Genomic DNA, 19,946 nt, shown 5'->3' with positions numbered 1-19,946 from the left:
GAGGCTGGGTTTTTACAATAATTTCATTCATTACTTTTGAGGATACTGAAGAGAAATCCTGTAAATGTCAAATGGCCTAAGGTCCTGTTTTTCCAAGGGAATTACACTTTAGTTTTTTTTTAAACTAGTCCTTTAGTTGTAATCTAGGATATTAAATTGGATGCCTTGCTTTTAGCTAAAACTTTTAAAAATATGTACTTCTTATGCTGCGGTCTCTGATAGAATGACTTGTATGAATATAGGCAGAAAAATGATGCAGAATAATAACTTTAACATGCAAGATAAAAAGGGTTTTTAGGACTGCAAAACAAAATCTCCACAATATTACAACTAGAGTTCAAAGTCATAAAAATAACATTTGCAGCAAGAAAAACACTTCTAGAAAAAGTGTAGTATGAAAGCCAAGGAGCCATCCGCACAGTCTTTAGTTAGTTTAGGAGGATTGCATAACACAGAGTAAAATTCTGTGAGTTCAGAAAGTCCAGTCAGGCTTTCTGGTGGCCTACAGTAGTTGTTTTAATAAGTTCTGTTTCACCAAGTGTGGGAATAAATCTTCCCTTGGAAGCCACATTACTTAGCTAAAGATGCAGTCTGTGCACTCAGGAAGGCAGAATGACCAAGGAGCATGGGAAAAATACCGTTCTTAGATGTTATCTTCAGAGAGACACCCAGAGCATTTCATTTCAGGGTGATTGAATGCTAGAATATACAGAATAGGGGTTTTATGTCATTAAGACTTAGGCATTTTAACACATGGAACTGAAACTTGCATCCCTTGCCTGAGCTTTGTTTGGTTATATGAACCCAGAAATTGAGAACTGTGTCACAAGAATGTCCCTGGCAGCCCCCTCATGTCTGGGGGTCAGAACCTCCACCCAACCCAATAAAGAAAGCAGCTCCTTTTGACACTGGCATTGAGCTGTGTTTGGTGCAGGAGAAGAGAGAATGGAACTTGGGGTTGAGTTAGAAAATGAGAGCAGAGCTCCCTGCAGAACTGGATTTGCTTTGTGTTTGCCAGAGCATGCAGCAGGCAGGGATTCCTCTTCTGACTCCACAGTGACTTCATTCAGGGTGATTTTTATCCTGTAGAGCTCAGGTTTTCCTCAAGGGTGTAGCATTGTCTGTCAGCCTAACCCAGGCTGCTGTTTGGGAATGTCAGAGGGGAGGCAGCAGCCTGGAAAGTGAGGAGGGGAGAGGATGATTATCTGCTCTTGCTGCTAAGTCAATGAAGTCTTTCTGCCATGAAGTTTCAAATTCCTCCTCACTCAGAAAAGGACACTTCAGATGAATACCAGCAGCAGTTTGTTTAAACTTGCATATTGTCACTAAACCCATCTTCAGAGCTGCAGTGCCAGCATCCCTTGGAACCCCACAATTTGTGTTCTGCAGACCCAGGGGAATTCATGTTCTTATGGAGGCCAGACAAAAGGAGGCTCTGAAATGATGGGGTGACCAGTTTGAGTCACCTGTTTATGCCATTTTGTGGTGCCCTGAGGTCACCAACAAAAAGGGTTTCCATTGCCTTTCTTGTGCTATTGACTGATACTTGTGCAGTGACCACAAATATATTTTCTGGGTCAGAAAGGGATGTCTTTGTGTAATGATGGAAACTTGTATTGAGCCAAACAGTGGTCACATTGCTAGTAAAATAGATGTTAAATGAAGCATGAACAATTTTAATTACTTTCATCTAGTACAGAGAAGGAATTAACTAATTGTACACTATTTTTCCTATTGAAGACACTTACTGTAACATCTGTGTATAGATGTGTTATATATGTAACACATCTATATTTAATATTTATTTATGTGTAGCTCTCTTTGTTAATGCCCACAAATAAAGGATATTTTCTTTCACATCCCAGATACATGAAAGCACTGATTTATTAATCTGAGCCTGATTTTGGAAACATGTTTCAGATTAAACTAATCATGATTTTTTCTCTCTGCAAATGTTACAACCACTATTAACCCTGCAGTAAACGGTGATAGAAGAAGAAAAAAGCCAAACCCTCTGGTAGGCATCAGCTGAGGGGTTAATTTGTTGCTCTAGTCCCATTTAATTGTGCTCTGATGTTCTGTGGTGCTCCCAGAAGGGCTCAGCTCTGGCAGCCTTTGTGCAGCGGCAGCGCTGGGAGCGGCTCTGCCAGGATGGAGAACTCAGGGCAGTCCAGGCTTGACCACTATGTCTCCTATGTCCACTGCTACAGTGTAGGTCATTCAGCTCTTTTTCTGCATGCTTATTTCCTTTTAAAAGAGTTCTGTCATTGTATTCTGTTCTTACTAACCTCTGTTTATTTTTGAGTGTCAGTGTATCTCTGAGGTTTTTTACTGTTTGTAGTTTTCTCTGCTGTAAAATAAGCAGATAGTAAAAACATGTTCTTTACCTATAAATCTAATGGTTTGCAGGAATGCTTTTAGCATCATTCGAGGCTTCCAGGATTGTGAAGCTCTGAAAACATGAGCATTTAGTATTCATATTTGTGCTTTTTTCCAGTTCTAGTGAGTTTATATAGCAATATACATAAATATGCATCATTGCTCTAAAGTCTGTGAAGCAAAGTTTGCCAGTGTCTTCCAGTTCCTGGTACCACTCTTGGACAGCTCAAAAGAGGGAGCACTGGAAATAGCATAGATGACAATGATATTGTCATTTATTTATTGTCATTATTATTTAAATAAGGGTAGTGTGCTTCCACTTCTTAAACTGAGCTTAAACTGCATCTATATATAGGTTGGATCATACCTTAAAGTGGTTGTGGACTGAATTTAGGTACAAGGAAAAGGATTTTTTTGTAGTTCCAGTATTTGTAAGCATTTGAGGTTTTTTTTTCTGAAAGTCATTACTGGAGTCTTGCATTAGACTCGGATTTCTTAATATAAGACATGTATTTAAAATGGTGTTACTCTTTTATGCATACTGTAGATGTGGGAAGTGGGTTTAAAATCTGTTTGGCATTTTTTAAAAGCAGCCTTTTCATAATGTTTACATGTTTAACTTCCAAATGTTTTGATGGTTTGGTGTGAGGTGCATTTCAAGCCTCTTAAGGCATATCTCTAAATAACCTGTCTAGGGGTAGTTATTGGTCATATGATATCTTTTCTCACTGAAGATAGGAACTCCTACATTTCTGTTATTTCTGCTTTTGAAAACACATCTGTGTCCTCTCACTGGTGTGTCAGAGACAGGGGCATCAGTCATTGTCCCTTGAGATGCTATTTAGGACCCAGCACTGTTTATCAGCGCCTTTTGCCATCCAGAAAACACTGCAGGTGCTGTTGTGCCTCCAGAGCACAGCTGCACAGAATTACCATGTTCATCTGCAGTCATTCCGGGCATTTATGGCAAAGCCTAATTAAAGACATGCTTGGGTTTCTCATGTAATTATGTTGTTCAGCACTCTGTGTGTCACTGCTTTGCTGAGTAACCTTTGGCCTGATACTTCTCATCTTTCTCTCACCTACAAGGAGAAAAGATGAAGCAAGGAAGGAAATGAAAATTAAATTTTGAACAAACCATGTGTCTGAACAAGAAATAACTTTTACAAACTTCTAGTGAAACCTGTAGAACAGAGTTAGAACCATGCTCAAGGACTGTGAGGACGCAATCCCTCTATAACTCTCAAATTTGATTTTTTAAAAAGTCATTATAACATGATGCTTCAGGAATGTGGCACATCTTGAATCTCTGTATGTAATAAAAGTTTTATGAAGTTCTATGCAGGGCAATAACCACCTGCTAAGACCTTTAGCAGTCCTAGTGAAAAAGAAACAAGCACACCTCTGGCAAGGGTAGAGAATTCACTGTCCAGGCTCTCTTTTTTGAAAAGCCCCATCTGCTCAGCTTTTGTTTTTATTTCTGATTTAAATGTAGCAGTTTTTAGAACCAAAAAAAAGGAGGACATGGAGTGCTGCCATTGCTATCTTGTGTGTTACATCGTCACCAGGGTTCTTCTGGGTAGACTAAAGTGTGCAATATTATGTAGGGAATGTGTATCTGAAGGGCACTTCTTCCCTGTAAACCAAAGAAGAGGTGTGGGAAAGGTTGGTTTGATATTTGTGTGCACTCTTTTGCTTTAGAGATCTTTGGTTTTGAAGTGCTTGTATGTAAAGTCAAATGTTTGATCTGTCCATGCTGCCTCTTCAGTCTTTGCAGAAGACATTAAGCATTCATTAAGATTCAAAGAAGGGATTTTCCTATTGCCATAAAAGTTCCAATTGCTCTGGGTTTATGTCAGTCCCACTTTAGTCGACTGATCTTATGAAGGATTGTCCTATCAGTGAGAGATCAGCATGAGCATTTGTATCATGATATGGTGATCCCCATAAAATGTTTCTTAGATTAATTATGGTGCTGTTGGGTTGCACCAGGTAAGATGAGACAGAAAGTGGGAGTAGTCATTTTCAGCACAGAGTTCACAGAATCGTTGTAGGTCATTCATTAAAACAAATAAACTGGAATATTTCAATTCTGTAGATTGGTGTTGCTTGAGAGCATCAGTGCTGGCTGTGAGTGAATAAATCTGCTGGGTTTAGTGTGATAAACATAAACCTTTGCATATGGTGATCCAGGTTTCTTTCATCCACTGCTGACTGTGTAAATGCAAGAGGTCTGTTACTTGGAAATGAGTATTACTGGAGAGAGATGAGATGATAAAGGGTGCCTGCTTTCTCTAGAGTAAAGGAGAGGTAATTCACCAAGAAGTAAGCCAGAAGGCAACTGGAAATGTAATCAAAATTAAATTACTATTCAGTGTGTTGCTGTCAAACACGTGGCTTTCCTCAGCTTCCAGGCATGTATTTGTGGGGCTTTGTCACAATTTGGCAGACAGGACTTTGAGCTAGTAGATTTTGTCAGAGTTAAATTTTGTGTGGTGCTGCTCTCTGACAGTGCTGTGTTCATAGAAGGGCTCAGCGCAAAGGCAGCCTGGGCTGGCTGAAAACTCAGAGCTTTTGTGCAGTTGTAGAGCAGAAAACTCAGCCAGGGTTGGGAGATGGGGCCCTCCAGCATGAATAACTCTAGACAATCAATACTTTGCTATATCTCTTATTATGTGTATCTTATTATTATGTGTTCAGTGTTGTAGTGTAGGTCTATTCAGGTATTTTTCTGGATGCTAATTACCTTATTTTAGCAGTTTTAAAATTGTATTCTGTTCATACTAAGCTCAGTTTATTTTTATGTTCATGTGCCAGTTGAGATTTTTTGTTGTTTTTAGTTCTCTTTGCTCTAAAGTCAGCAGGTAGTGAGTGTGAAATGCAAGTGGCTCTTCTAGCTAATGATCAAATAACCAAAATATAATAACAGTCCTCTAGTAAACAACTACTGCATTTGTCTCTGCTAAATCAATAGAAGCCTCTGGTCTTCCATTTGTATAGCTGTACTTAAAGTGTTAATTTTGCTTTCCTTTAGCACCTTGCAAAATGATGACATTAGCAACCTTGCTGAGGTTCTGACTATGCAATTAGCACAAGAAGTGGGAGAAAGCACAATGTATTCATGAAATGAGTATTGTATATTAACTCACTAGTAAATGATTTTTAGAGCCTTGTTCAATTATAGCATAACTCTCAAAGTTCATCCCTGAGGAGGAAAACTGAATTGCCAAATAGATGTAGATAATGTGATTAGTCAGGCACCTTTTTCAGGAAGGGAAATACTGGAGTGAGTGAAACCTGAAGTGGAGCCTGTAGTAAATCTACACCGTTAAGGTTCAAAGCTTTTTTGGTTCATCCCTTTCCAGGCTTTGATTTCCCACCCTGCATAAATGCCATTTTTTTCCCCAGCAAAGCAACTGTTTCTGTTTTGAGCAGTTCTGAGCAGGCTCCTGGGAGGGTGTGAGGAAACAGCATGAATGAGACCAAGCCATGTTTGGGGTCCTCCAGGGTCTGTCAGCTCCTTCTGCAGCTCTGAAACACAAAATTCTCTGCACATCCTCGTGCTACCCCAGGGCAAGTAACATGCAATGTCAGTGTTGTGCTGGGACAGCCCTCACATCTCATTAAAAATGCTAAAAAAGAATAAATCAGGTTTTTAGATCATAATCAAAAATTCAGCCAAGTGCTGTGCAGGATTTTTAGTAGTGTGTAAGTGTAGTGGTAGTAAAGGGTTAAACACACACATCTTGGATTTTTCTGACCCCCGAGGAGATAAAAGAAGTGGCTGGGAAGAACAGGAATGTGGTTCTTGCTTGGCATCATAACAGGCAGAGTTAAATCAGGAGGAATTTTCTCCTTTTTGAAGTAAGGCCTGCAAAGCACTGAGCTCTTGGTGTGGGGTATGATGTCTCTCTCCTCCCTGATGTGCAGGTCTGTCCTGGACAGTGTCAGCTTTATCCCTTTTCCTAAATGTTGCTTGTGGTAGCAAACTTGAGAGGAACTGGTGTACACTGAGTCTCTGCTGCTGTAACTCAACTGTTTTCTATCCTAAACTAAAGCTTTAAACCAAATAACTGCAAATCACAGTGCAGTGCAGATGAGCTGGAATTATTTCACTGCTTTCTTTTCCATCTGAGCTCTGCTAAAATTGCTGTTGCTATAGCAAAGATCTCCTTGTGTTTCCTTTGTTGACACAGGCTGCAAACATGTTTTGAACATTAAATATACATCTCATTGAAATGCATTTTATTATAGTTCTTGCTGATTACACTTTTTAATAAGATTAATTTTTCTTCTGTAGGGGTCCATAAACATCAGTGGTGTTTTAGTCAGAATCTACACTGTGATAATAAAGACATGATCACCTCAGTACTACGAGGGTGGTACTGGAATATATAAACTTTTTTTAATAACAGTAAAGGAACATACAGCAGAATACATCCTCCGTGGATGTCAGGATACAAAAACTGTTCATTGTCCTTTAAAGTAATTTTAACACCAGTAATTAAAGAGCAAAAAAGAATTTGCATTCCTAATGTGTTATGGTGTTGTCATTGATTTAGGCAGGACTAAGGACACTTCATGATATCGGCCCAGAAATACGCCGAGCTATTTCCTGTGACTTGCAAGATGATGAACCAGAGGAAAACAATCCAGAGGAGGAGGAAGATGTTTATAAAGTAATGTCAGAACACAACCACGTGAATTGTTTTTTGTATAATATGAGAGTAAAGAATGACCTTGTCCTTGAATATGAAATAACATAGTAATACTTTTAAACCCCTCAAATCAGAAAATAGAAATATTTTATAAATAAGTATATGTTATACATAAGTATATAAAAATGGTAGTATCGGGACACTTGCATTTCTTTATAAATTTAGGAAGCAGTTCCTACAGGGTGCTTCTCCTGCCCCTAATTCTTTCTCATTAATTCTTATTTTTTCTTAAGCAAATCCAATCAAAATGTATGAACCTTGCCATCTCAAATTTTGATAGAGGCAAGGTTGAAACTGGTTTTAGCCTCTGCATGGTAGATAGGAAGGTGAGAATGAAAGTCTATGCAAACAAACCACAACAGACACGGAGCTGCATATTTAAAACTGAATACATGGGGTTACACAGAGATCAACTAAATAAAATGCCGTTTCCAATCACATGAGGGATATCAATAAGAATCAATCAGAAAAAAAATTAGGTTTCCTCTTTATGTTATTTGGTCCTAAGTGGTGAACCTGTAAATTTGATGTTATAATCAGATGCAGTCTGCAAACCATTTGTCAGCCAGCAAGAAAACTTATTTTTTCTCAAGCATTTCAGACGAAGCAGATGTAAAACCATGCTTCTGCAGGAATTACAGCAGAAGCCCCATAGCTTGCTACTGTGCTTTGCAGAAAGGAGGATGTGGCACTGGAGACAGTGCCTCAGCTGCCATCAGTAGATGCATTTCTCTGCCAACCATCATTACCTCCTGTCTTCTCTAGATTGAGCTGCAACTCAGACTGCTGTCATCCAGGACCCCCACCTGGCTAGACAGGGAGGCTCCCTAACCTGGGTCAGGTGTCCAAGACAGCTGCATGTCACAGTCATACCTCAGCACCTCATCCTCTCTTTCACCATCCATCACACCCCCAGGGCTGATAAACAGAAACTCTTTCTTGTACCTCTGCGAGAAGAAAGAATGGGAGCACTGGAGCTGAATGTTCCCTCCTGGGATTTGCTTGCAAGCTGTTGCATGGCACTCCATCCTGTCTGAGTGACTCCTGCTGCAACCCCTGCCCTGGGAGAGCAGCACAGAACTCCACCAAGGCCTTCCCAAAAATTAAACGAACACATCTCTTTCTGAGGAAGCTGGTGCATGTTCATTTATGGGAATCTAGGTTTCTCCTGCGTAATAAAATGTGGAGAAAGCTGGATATGTCACTTTTACTTGGGTGGAAAAGAATAATGATCACAGCATACTGTTGATTTGACTCTGAAATACAATATTGTCATCACCACAATCACATCTCTGTCACTTCAGGAGATCCCATCTGAAGCATCATAAAATTAGAAAGAAAAATCACAGGTTACTTGAATTGCTACTTTTCTATGCATGTAGGAGAGAAAAGTAAGTTGTCACGGTCAAGAGTATGTTCTCTTAAGGTATCTGATATAATTTTTTCTTTCTCTTCCCCTAAAACAGAGGAATGGTGCCCTCTTTGGCAACCACATAAACCACATTAGCAGTGACAGACGAGATTCCTTTCACCAAATCAACACCACACACCGTCCCTTACACGTCCAGCGGCCTTCAATTCCCTCTGCAAGTGATCCTGAGAAAAACATGTACCATCAGGCAGGAAACTCTGTGTACCACAACCACCATAACCACAACTCGGTAGGAAAGCACGTTCCAAACTCAACAAATGCCAATCTCAATAATGCCAACGTGTCCAAAGTCCATGGGAAACACCCAAGTTTTGGGAACCGTGAGCACCGATCTGAGAACGGTTACCGCTCACACTCCAGGACTGACCACGAGAAGAGAAGAAGGCCAAGCAGTAGGAGGTAAACTTAAATATGCCTTTGTTTTTAAATAAACTTAGAATTACACTATAGGAAACTTACACTAAGTGAAATTAATTTCAATTTTCATTTCTGTTGCCTACTGATGTGTAAGCTGTATTTAAAATGTAGCTCTGATGAATGGGAAATGCATAAAGCTTTACTGGGGTTTGAAAGTAGCAGTTTTCTTTGAAGTGAAATCATTAGTTACGGCACAGAGATTGTAATCACCAAAGAATTTCTCTAAATGACTTGTTCTTAAAATATTTTTCTCATTTTCGTGGCCTACCTGGATAGAACACGCTACTATGAAACATATATTAGGTGAGTTGATATTGTCCTGACATCCTGACATAATTGAAGAGGACAGGAAGTTTTTCTTTTTTTTCCCCCTCTTCTTTCCTGTTTCTTTTCTAAATTACCTATATAATGATACATATGCTCAGTAACTCAAGTGACAATTTCTATTTTTTTACTGCTTGTTGTAAAAGGACAAACTTTTGTTAAAGTTCAAAATTATTCAAGCCCTTTTGAATAATTTTGAGAGTCCAGGCATGTTTCTGCAGTTTTCAACAGGCTAAAGATCACATCTTATTGCAGCCCTTGTTAAAAATTTACTTACCAAGACTGGAAAAACCACTGGTGTTAGCTTTAATAAATGGTAATGTGTACAGTTCCTTTTATAGGGAACCCAAAATCTTTCCTGGTCTTCTGTCCATATGTTTTCTAAGGCACTTCTTAAAATATAAGATCTCTTGTTTTAATTACAGTGCATTGGTAAATGGATGCTCAGTGGTGGTTTTAATGTCTAGATTTGCATACCAATTTCAGATTTCTTTTTGAATACCTCAGTGAAAACTTAATATTTGAGCCTTTTGGCAAACTTCAGGCATTGGAGAGAGGATGTGTTTTTCCAAATCACAATGTATACAATATAAAATGTCTTGAATGTATTTGATTTCACTGAGCATCCTTTTATTATTTTTCTATTGTACCACAAGGAAATAAAGAAAGGCCATCCTTAAGAAACAGATACATCATTCATGTTCTGAACTGCACTGCTGTAACACCACATCCTGAACTAGAGAGTTGTTAATGCTTGTGTTTTTCTTCTCCTCTTTGAAGAACATTAAAATAATTATAATAGCATTATAAACAATATAAAATTCATATAAATAGAATAAAAATTCCTATTTGGTTGCTGCTTCCAGGTCTGACACTGGTGATGGGCGCCGCCCGACCATTCGCCGGGAAGAGCACGAAGTGCAAGACTACTGCAATGATGATCATTATCTGACAGAGCAGGACTATTACAGCGGAGAAGAATACTATGAAGATGACAGTATGTTGTCAGGAAACAGGTGAAGACATTTGTTAAATAAAAATATTTGTTAAATAAAATAGCGTGCAGAAATATTTTGGTATTTTAGGTACATAGATGTAAAGGCTTCACTAAGGACATTGACACTGTCAATTCTCTAATGAAATTAATACTCCACAACTGCTGAAATGGGAAATGATGAGGAGGAAAGGAGAGTATTCCAAAGATGGAATGTTTCCCTTCTACTGACTACATTCAGTACTGTCTCAAAAATAATCTCCACTTCCATCCATTTTAAAAAAATGTTCAAGTCTAGCCCAGAAGTAGAGGAATTTATTGCCATTTTATCTTAGATCCATAATTGGATATGTTAAAGTGCCAGACATGCTGAATTCTCCTCCTCCTTCTCCTGCTATATGGGCTACATTCACCAGCTGAATTCTGGCAAGATTGGCACCCTAATCTGCATCCCATGGATTTGCATGAAAGCTAAATTTTACACAATTCTCAGGTCACTTTTTTTTTTTTTTTGTATGATAGTCAGCATCAAGTAACACCCTTTCAAGATCTGATTTTAAACATGAGAATATCCAGAATGTAAGAGACTTAAATCCATTCTGAGCTTCTGTGCTCTGCACCTTATCCAGGGCTCTCAAGAGAACTGGCAGGAGTAGAAGAGAGTATTTATTTTATTTTTTTAAGCAATGTGTGACTGAGATCTTACATTTTTGCCTGTACTTGTAAGAATAAATTAATTGAAAATACAATATGATTAAAAGTTTAACCTGAAAATTGACCTAGTAGAGAAGTATATGCCCTCTCAAAATCCTACAGAGACTGAATTTTAAATCTGAGTTGTGCAATTACAGAATGCTGTGTCCAATTCTCTTCCTGGAGAAAAAGTAGATTTGAAAATCTTTTAGAAGGAAACAAATTTTGTAACTTGTAACTACTTACGAAAACTCACTGAAATAATATTTTCTTTATTTTTTTTAATGCAGGCATAGATATGATTATCACTGTAGATATCACTGCCATGAATCAGATTTTGAGAGACCAAAAGGTTACCATCACCCACATGGTTTTTTTGAGGAAGATGATTCACAGATCTGTTATGATACAAAAAGATCTCCTAGGAGACGGCTGCTACCTCCAACACCACCACGTAAGTACATTAAGGACAATTGCTTTGCAAATCTGAAATAATTCAAATGCATTTAGACAGATTCCAGTTTAAAAAGGATTTTTTTATAAAACTTGGATTTTAAGCATCTTATTTCAGATTGACATTGGTACTTTATTCTGCTGTCTCAGGAATGATGCTTAAATTTTTTGTTTCTTCTGAGGGAGAAGATATTTCAATTTATAAATAGAATTAGCATTGTCAACAGATGTTTTTTCCTGATTCTTTAATTTTCATTTCTTCCCTTCCTTATATCTACCCCTTGGTTTTTCCTTATCTCAAGAACAAAATTGCTTTATATGCATTCTACTAGATGTCATGATTCTTATCTTGCAATCCTGTCTTTGTATGTTCCAGGCCATACTGCAGAGATCAGCAGTGCTAATCCTCTGGTGAAACTAGGCACAGACTCAAAATTCTTGGGTTTGGTCTTTGACCTCTAAGTGCAAAAGCAACCTCTTTTTAAGGCTTTTTCTTGTCTCAGAGATTCTCAAGTATATTGAGATAATTTTATATCTGAGGTACGGTCTCAGACTGTTTAAAGCTGCAGAAAGCTGTGGTACAAGGCAGCAGCAAAATATATTTTTCTATAATAAAGGTGGCATTCTCCAGCAATACTGCCAGTACTGGATCTACACTTTAGGCACTCATCTCCTTATAAGACTGGCAATGCTCTCTGCTTTTTGGCTTTCTGCTCTTAGGGGATACAGGGGCAAAATGTGTCTTGCACCACAGAGAGTAAATAATTCAGCTGAACAGTAGTGAAGCGTACAGAAAGCTGCTGTCTTTCAGTCTTTCAGCTGCTCTCTTTTCAGAAGGGAAACACATCAGACGAAGGAGAGACTTGAAAGGAGACCCCTGTACATCTTTCTGCCTCTCTGATAACAGAGGAATTTTATGCCAAAGAAATAGATAGATGCTTTGTATATCCATTCCACAGATTGCAGGAGAAAAAAAGTTTGCACAAAAATTGTCCTGGGTCTGCCCATGAAAATGTTTTGAGTGGAGGGTTAAAGGTTTCCTCTCACTGCAGTCTTGGAGATAAAGTTTTAATGACAGTGTTTGGCAGTCATTTATTTAGAGGAAGTTATGCTTCTTATCTCATCTGCAGGAAACTAGATTAAGGAACTAGATAAGATTACTTGATATCCTAGGATAAGAGGACATAGTTCTGATCGAAGTTGCATAAGGGTAATTTAGGAAGTCCTTGACTTGCACCAATGTAATGTTGTAAGAGCAGTGTCAGATCTCCTGTCATAACCATTTATTTTATATTCAGGAAAAGAGTTGAGAGATTTTAGCAGCTCAGTATCTGAGCAGATTTTTAAAAAATCTCAAATCTATTATTTGTAAGTACTGTATGGGCTGTTTGGCCTGGGGAGGAAGCCTTGATTGTCTCACATTAATAAAGAAAAAAGAAAAAAAAAAAAAAAAGAACGTGCAACATTGCACTCAACAGCTCCTGCTAGCATCTGAATCAGTCCAAGTGAACATAACACCCAGTGCCTTGGCTGAGTACTGCAGTCAGTAAATTGAACTCTGTACAAGCTTTCTGGATGCTTCTATGCCAAACTCATCTCCACAGTATTTGAGCAGCTTCCAGAAGTGTACTGAGGAACAATTGAGATCTTCTTTCAGCCTCTTCTCTGCAGGGAAGCATGTGCAATGAAGTGCCTTTGTGTTGCATGAGGGGACTTTTTGGGTTGGTTATTATACATTTTGGTGCTGGGACATTTAGCCTATGAGGATCAGGAGCTAAGGCTTACATCCCTCTGTTTGGATTTGTCATAGAGACCAGGGAGAGGGACAAAGTTTGCTTTAGTTTGTCAGAATGACCTCGTGGAGGTGCCTGTTTTGGTTCAGTGGCTCTTTCTTAGTATCCAGCATGAAGTGTCTGATAATAACTGTGGGGTGCCATAACTCCATGGCACTTGGTAGAGCCAGGTTCTCCCCAGTGTCCCACTCCAGTGCTTACAGCTGTGAGGGTGGATCTGGATCCCAGCTGCAGTTCAGCATCCAGGCTCTCTGAGCATTGAAGCTGGCACAGGGGAATGATACCCACGTGCTTCCCATAATTCTGCAGGCTTTCAGCAAGATCAGCTGAAACATCTCCCCATCAGCCAAACATCTTGATTCAGTTCAAAGTTCTACTTTTTTTTTTCTACCATGAATGTGCACATAACAGCAGAGACTGTGGATGATTGCTGTCCTAAGCAACAGAATAAACATCAGGAATTGACAATCTGAGTTGACTTGAATGTGGTTTTACATATTGCATATTGCTTCCAAGGAACTGCAGATTTCATATTTCCTTTGGGAAATCTGGTTTATTAGAATAGAGAGCTTGAAGCCGTGGGGAGGAAAGAAGAGTCACAGCAGGTTATGGCGAAACTCTGCAGTTGAGAGTCTGAGCCAGTCAGCTGCATCAGAGAAGTTTGTTTTCTGAAAGAGCTGCTTCCAGTTCTGTCATGTTAGGTTCCTTCTATGATTTCTACCTTGCACTGCTTTTGCTTATGTGGGTAATCTGTCCTTTATCTTATAACCTGCTACTTGCTTCTATTAGTACAACATTTTTCTTACTGGAGGATCTGTTTTAATTTGTATCACAGCTCACTCACCCTGGAATTCTGGAAATAATAGACTTAGAGGAAAAATACTTTGTTTTTCTAATGAATTATGATTTTCCTGTAGCACACAGACGATCTTCCTTTAACTTTGAATGCCTCCGCCGACAAAGTAGCCAAGACGACATCCCGCTCTCTCCTAATTTTCACCATCGCACGGCTTTGCCACTTCATTTAATGCAACAGCAGGTAACCTCAAACTCTTCCTTAACCAACAGTGGATTACATCTTTCCATTTATTAAATCTCTACATTGCACTCATGACTTTCACTGTTGTATGAAGCAGCACTGGTGTATTCGTTTCTAGACCCAAGGCTTCTCAAACATCGACCTTGTACAAAACACAGAATGAGCAGCTTGCCCCTTGGACCCTGCGTGCTCACAAAGAGTCACCATGCCCTAAATTTTGACCAGGACTGCATAATACAGCAGCTGTCTATTAATGTTTGCCTATCTCAACTCCATTTGTGACAATTTGCAACTACAACTCATACACTTTCTGAGGCTCAGTGCCCAGCTTGGAAAATGCTGATAGCTTCCTATCCTGTCCTGGACAGAAGGAAGGTTTCTATATTTTGTTTTCTTTAAGATATTAATATATGAAGTTATTTATTTATTTATTTATTTTTAATATCTTAATATATTTAAAATGATTTTGTGATATGAGTAAATGGAAAAAATATAATTTTGTTGATTCAATTTACCAATTTCAGTCCTGTTCCTCTATTACACATCAGAAAATGTTAACTTTGCATAGCTGCTGCCTGAGAAATTGGTTTGAGCTAACTGCTGAAGTGAAAAATGAGTACGACTGAGCATTTGAAATCACTAACCTCTAAAATGCTTCCCTTTGCCAGGTGATGGCTGTGGCAGGTCTGGATTCCAGCAAAGCTCATAAACACTCGCCGAGTCGCTCAACGCGCTCCTGGGCCACCCCGCCCGCCACCCCTCCCAACAGGGAGCGCTCCCCCTACTACACCCCTCTGATCCAGGTGGACAGGGCTGACTCCACAGAGCACATGAACGGCAGCCTGCCCTCCCTGCACAGGAGCTCCTGGTACACGGATGACCCCGACATCTCCTACAGGACGTTCACCCCAGCCAGCCTGACCGTGCCCAACGACCTGCGGCACAAACACAGCGACAAGCAGAGGAGCGCCGACAGCCTGGTGGAGGCGGTGAGTGCTGCACGGACCCCGAGCCAGCCAAGAGGGCCCCTCTGGGACGTTTAGGGTTAACTCTCCAAGGCATAGAATTAGGTTTGATGCCCCAGGTTTTAGCTTTTATAGTTTTTAGATTCTGTACTGCTTCAGTGTGTGGGTCTGAGCTTCATGTTAGGAGATAGTAAGCTCTCTTCACAGAGTAGGGAAACAAAACAATTCCTTCTCTAGCTGGGCGCCAAGGACAACCAGCCCAGATCTCAGGCCCAAGAGCATAAACAATGTGGACTGAAGAGAGAAAAACAAGAAGGACAGGACTTCATAAGCTAAATCTGTAATTGGATAATTAATTTCAATATGCTAATGGACCAAAACTTAAAAAAATGAGAGACCTTATGACCAGTCGTCCATTTTGTGAGCATTTTGGGTTCATCTTGGGTGTAGCCCTGGCGGGGCTCTGGTGTTACTCAAGGTGGATCCATTGCAGCCTTCTACTAATCACTTACTTTATTTTTTAGCTGTGTCTATTCTCTGGTCTAGGTCAGCCTTCACAAGGCATCAAGTTCACATCAACGCTATGAAAATGGATTTTTAGTTTTATCGCCACAAATTGGTTTTAGTTAAAGAGGGGAATTTATTAATAACTGTTGTGTAGTTAAGGATTTCTACTGAATCCAGGTTCTCAAATTAGTGAGAGATTAATCAGAGAACTAAAGACACTTTAGAATTTTGAAATTTAAGTTTTTTAGGTGAGCATCAGTTCTGAAGTATCCTTCCACAATGGCAATAAGGAAGAGATTTATATGCCTGTTCTCTGTTATTTCTACAGAAATGAATCCCTATTTTTGCAGTTATCTGAATAATGATGCTTTCATCAATGAACAATGGTATGACCTGTCTGTTGTTCTGTAATTCCACTGAAATTCTCACTCTCTCCCCTCCCTCTGCCAGGTACTTATATCTGAAGGCCTAGGAAGGTATGCAAAGGACCCTAAATTTGTTTCGGCTACGAAACACGAGATTGCTGATGCTTGTGACATGACTATTGATGAGATGGAGAGTGCAGCAAGTAACCTTCTCAATGGGAATATCAGCAATGGGACTAACGGGGATATGTTTCCAATTTTAAGCAGACAAGATTATGAACTTCAAGATTTTGGTCCTGGCTACAGCGACGAAGAGCCGGAAACGGGACGATATGAAGAAGACTTAGCTGATGAAATGATATGCATTACAAGCTTATAGTATTTAGCAAGGAAAATGTTCTAATAACAGAAAAAGTGCCTCATAGTTTCAAGATGCTAGGCACTAGCTGGAGTGAATAACCAATCCAAGTTTTGTACGAGTGATGCCGCACCTCAAGGAAGCCATAACTAATAAATTTATTATCTCCAGGTTGCCGAAATGTGAACAGAGCTGCAGTAGGTCAAGTCTCCTCCCACGGAATCTTCAGTTCCTCTGTAGGAATGAGGTTCTTTTGAAACCTAGCAGATTGTGACAATCAGTTTTTTGAGGGCTAGAGCAGGATTCTGAGGTGTAATATCTTGCCTGTCTTTCCACCTTGTGCTGCTGTCCTTCCTAGTAGAGCAGGATTTTGTCAGTGACAATGTCTCTGTGGGTCTGGCACAGGACTGTGTGGGAAACAGCAACATGAGATGAGTGATGACAACCAATAATGTCATTACCTCAGTGCTCAAAGCATATCAGCTACCATTGCATATCCATTCTAACATTGTTTTCAAACTTGCCTCCTGATTTCTTTTCTTAATGCTCTTCTAAAATACGATTTGTCATGCTCTACCTGTTAGAGATCGTTGGAAAAAGAAGTTATATAAAGAATAATCCGTCATATGTAACATCAGTTTACATAGGAAAATATCATTCAGATGGTCTGTTTTCTGACTATCATGTTAAGGGCAAAATATACTGGAATAATTGCATTCTTACTAATGCACTTGCAACCAGGTTATAGTAGAATTAGATAAGATAGTTTGCTAAAAATTATATAGTAGAAAATATTGTAAATTAATTGTAATATACAATGATTTGTATTTGTAAAGAGATGTTCTATATTTTGTAATTATTGTACCGTAATTGAACTGCAGCAATATTTATGGACCCTAATTATTGTAACTCTCCACAGAATTCTAGATAGAAGTATTTTTACTTGGAATATATAGATCTATAGCATAAATATTTAAATAGAGCCACCTCTCAGTGTAAATCTCTTTTTGGGATAAAGTGTCAAGTATAAGCTTGGCAACAGATCAGATTTTTTTAAAATAATTGAGTCAAAAGAATCTCTCTGCAAAAGGGATGCACCATTGACTACTCAGTCTTATACTTGGAAAGGTTAAAAATTTAAAGAAATTTCTCTTTTTTTTTTTTTTTGACTGAAAAGTAATCTGTAATTTTATTTTTGTAATAACTCCATGCAAAAAATCCAGAACCTTGGCAAGTTCATGCCAGGGTGTTCCTGGTCAGAAGAAAATTTTGACAAAGTACATACCCTAAATTGTCATAGAAAATATCTGAGGAAGAAAATATTTCAGAGGTAAATGAAACTACTTTCTCTGCTTGAAAAGACAAGAAATGTGATAGTATGATTCTACACAGAACCAAAAACCTTGATATAAAAAATATTTTATTGCCTCTACCTTTCTGTTGTTCTATGTGTACTATTTCAAAGATTTATTTTTATGCAATCAAGAGAGGGCTTTGATATTGTTCACAATGCAGTAAAACCCTGAAATGTCTTTGAGGCTGAAATGACCTTGGAGGATAATTAAAACACCCTGAAAGCTACTGTCTATTTTGTTAGCACTGGATAACAATGACTTGTTCTAACAAGTTATCTTATCAGGTTTTACCTGTAGTTCCTATGCTAGATAGCAATCCAGTTCACATTTTTACAAATGTGATGTTTAAAACATGTCAATAAACATTTTGTACATAATGACAGTTTCCTATGAATAGCTTACAGACTTCCTCTGAAATCGTTCTTATTTCAAATGCCAGGATGAGAACTTAAAGGTTTGTAAATTATTTCTTGACCTACATCATTTTGTATTAAAACAAATGCAAAATGTTCTTCAAAATAAAACTGTGTAATAATTTTATTATACCTGGGAGTCCTTTTACTAATATTTTTTCACCAAGAAGTTCCAAAGGTTAAATTCAATTTGCCATGTTATAAGAATGGGAGGGAATGTGTGGAATAGGGTATCAGTCTGCAGTGTCACATCATTCAAGTCTTTTATGAATGGTAGCTGTGAACCACAAAGAAATAAGCAGGGTATTCATGTGCAAAAGGGATTACTACTTTTCCAGAGACAGACCTATGGAAATGATTAGGAAAATTTGACTAGAATACCCTGAAACATCTAAATAAATTTTCCATGCTGTCTTGGGAAGCTCTTGGGTAGATTACCCAGCAATATTCCCTCTGTACACTTTTCCAGCTCACAGAAACAAAATTTGGGAGGCCAAAATGGAGCTATCCCTGTGAAGTAACAATGAGTAGATTTCAAAGTTCTACCTACTGTGGTAAAGCCACTTCTGATAACCACCTTCAAGGCAACTGACGTTAAACTTTAAAAAAAAAGGAGGAAAACAATCTCAGAATTGTATTTTGTCCATACATGGACAAATGTGGTAACAAGTAATCAATATATGCAAAATTATGTGGTAATTGGCATCCTTAGAATACTACCAATCATAGTAATTAGTACTAAAAACCTAGAAGTTCTCTCAACAATTAAATCATTATTTATGAGACTCCAAATTTTTATATATGTATTTAATGAGAGAAAATACTAGTAAAGAATTAAACACTGGTAAGTATTCTACAGTGAAGTAAATTCACTGAAAAAGTGAATCTATAACATATATTCATATTTGAACATAGTCTTTTTTTGGAGCTTGGCTGACAGAAGAATTGAGACTAAAAATTGTAATAATGTAATAAGATATGCTTGTGTTCTCCCTCTTCATTTTAACTATAATATAAAAAGAAATTATTTTTATTATTATTTAATGATGTATATCTATATTTTTCTATACTTTAATATATTTTTTAAATTATTTAATTACTTTCATTATTATTTAATTATATATATCTAAATTTTACATAATTTATTTATGCTTTTGTTATTACTCTAAATCCGTTTTTATGTTTATTTTATAGAAAATGTAATTCCAAGCACACTTTTCCAGTGTTCATATAACTGCCTGATCTGGTTGCAGACTTATTGACAGTGGGCACTTGGCAAGGATTTTAAGGTTGTGGTCTACAAAATCTTACATAAATTGAATACAATGCAATTTTACAAAAACTGCTATAATTCTGCTGCTTTTAAAAGCACTTCTCATACTGAAACCACTTGAGTTGAAATGTGTGTACAAAAGAAATGTTTTTGGTCACTTTTCTTTCTTAATCTCATTGTCCCCAGCCAGAGACCTCCAGCTGCCTGGAGCATCTGCAGCAAGCCATTCCCAAGGAGATGCTGGTGTTCTCTCTTGCAGTTGCTGGTTCTCTCTTCCATTGCTGGTCTAAGCTATGCTGGGAGGTCTAGTAATTATTGAATTAAACAGTTTTTACAGTTTTGAACTAGTTTTGAACATATAATATATTATATGCATATTTATAGAATTTATATCTGGATAGAATTGGGAATACTCACACTGTATTATTCTGTTAAATAGGTCAAACTGTGGAATTACAGAGTGTGTTC

At 38.2% G+C, this 19,946-nt stretch overlaps 1 protein-coding gene across 18 annotated transcripts in view; it reads left to right on the top strand.

Annotated features, from left to right (window-relative positions):
• Nucleotides 1-18,337, top strand: part of CACNA1D (calcium voltage-gated channel subunit alpha1 D) — a 168,259-nt gene extending 149,922 nt beyond the window's left edge. For 15 of the 18 annotated variants that reach the window (XM_064724246.1, XM_064724254.1, XM_064724249.1 and 12 more), the window contains 8 exons: nucleotides 6,942-7,058; nucleotides 8,564-8,928; nucleotides 9,223-9,249; nucleotides 10,137-10,286; nucleotides 11,248-11,411; nucleotides 14,121-14,242; nucleotides 14,911-15,231; nucleotides 16,165-18,337. In XM_064724246.1, the coding sequence (XP_064580316.1) occupies nucleotides 6,942-7,058; nucleotides 8,564-8,928; nucleotides 9,223-9,249; nucleotides 10,137-10,286; nucleotides 11,248-11,411; nucleotides 14,121-14,242; nucleotides 14,911-15,231; nucleotides 16,165-16,458 (1,560 nt within the window). In that variant the 3' untranslated portion in view covers nucleotides 16,459-18,337. The remainder of the gene's footprint in view (nucleotides 1-6,941; nucleotides 7,059-8,563; nucleotides 8,929-9,222; nucleotides 9,250-10,136; nucleotides 10,287-11,247; nucleotides 11,412-14,120; nucleotides 14,243-14,910; nucleotides 15,232-16,164) is intronic. The other 3 variants (XM_064724247.1, XM_064724258.1, XM_064724252.1) reach the window with 2 other exon arrangements.
• Nucleotides 18,338-19,946: the final 1,609 nt, after the last annotated feature.

Source organism: Zonotrichia leucophrys, chromosome 12, assembly GCF_028769735.1.
Source record: "Zonotrichia leucophrys gambelii isolate GWCS_2022_RI chromosome 12, RI_Zleu_2.0, whole genome shotgun sequence".
Lineage (NCBI taxonomy): Eukaryota > Metazoa > Chordata > Aves > Passeriformes > Passerellidae > Zonotrichia > Zonotrichia leucophrys.
Note: the sequence above shows the minus strand (reverse complement) of the source record. Positions and strands in the feature narration are given on the sequence as shown.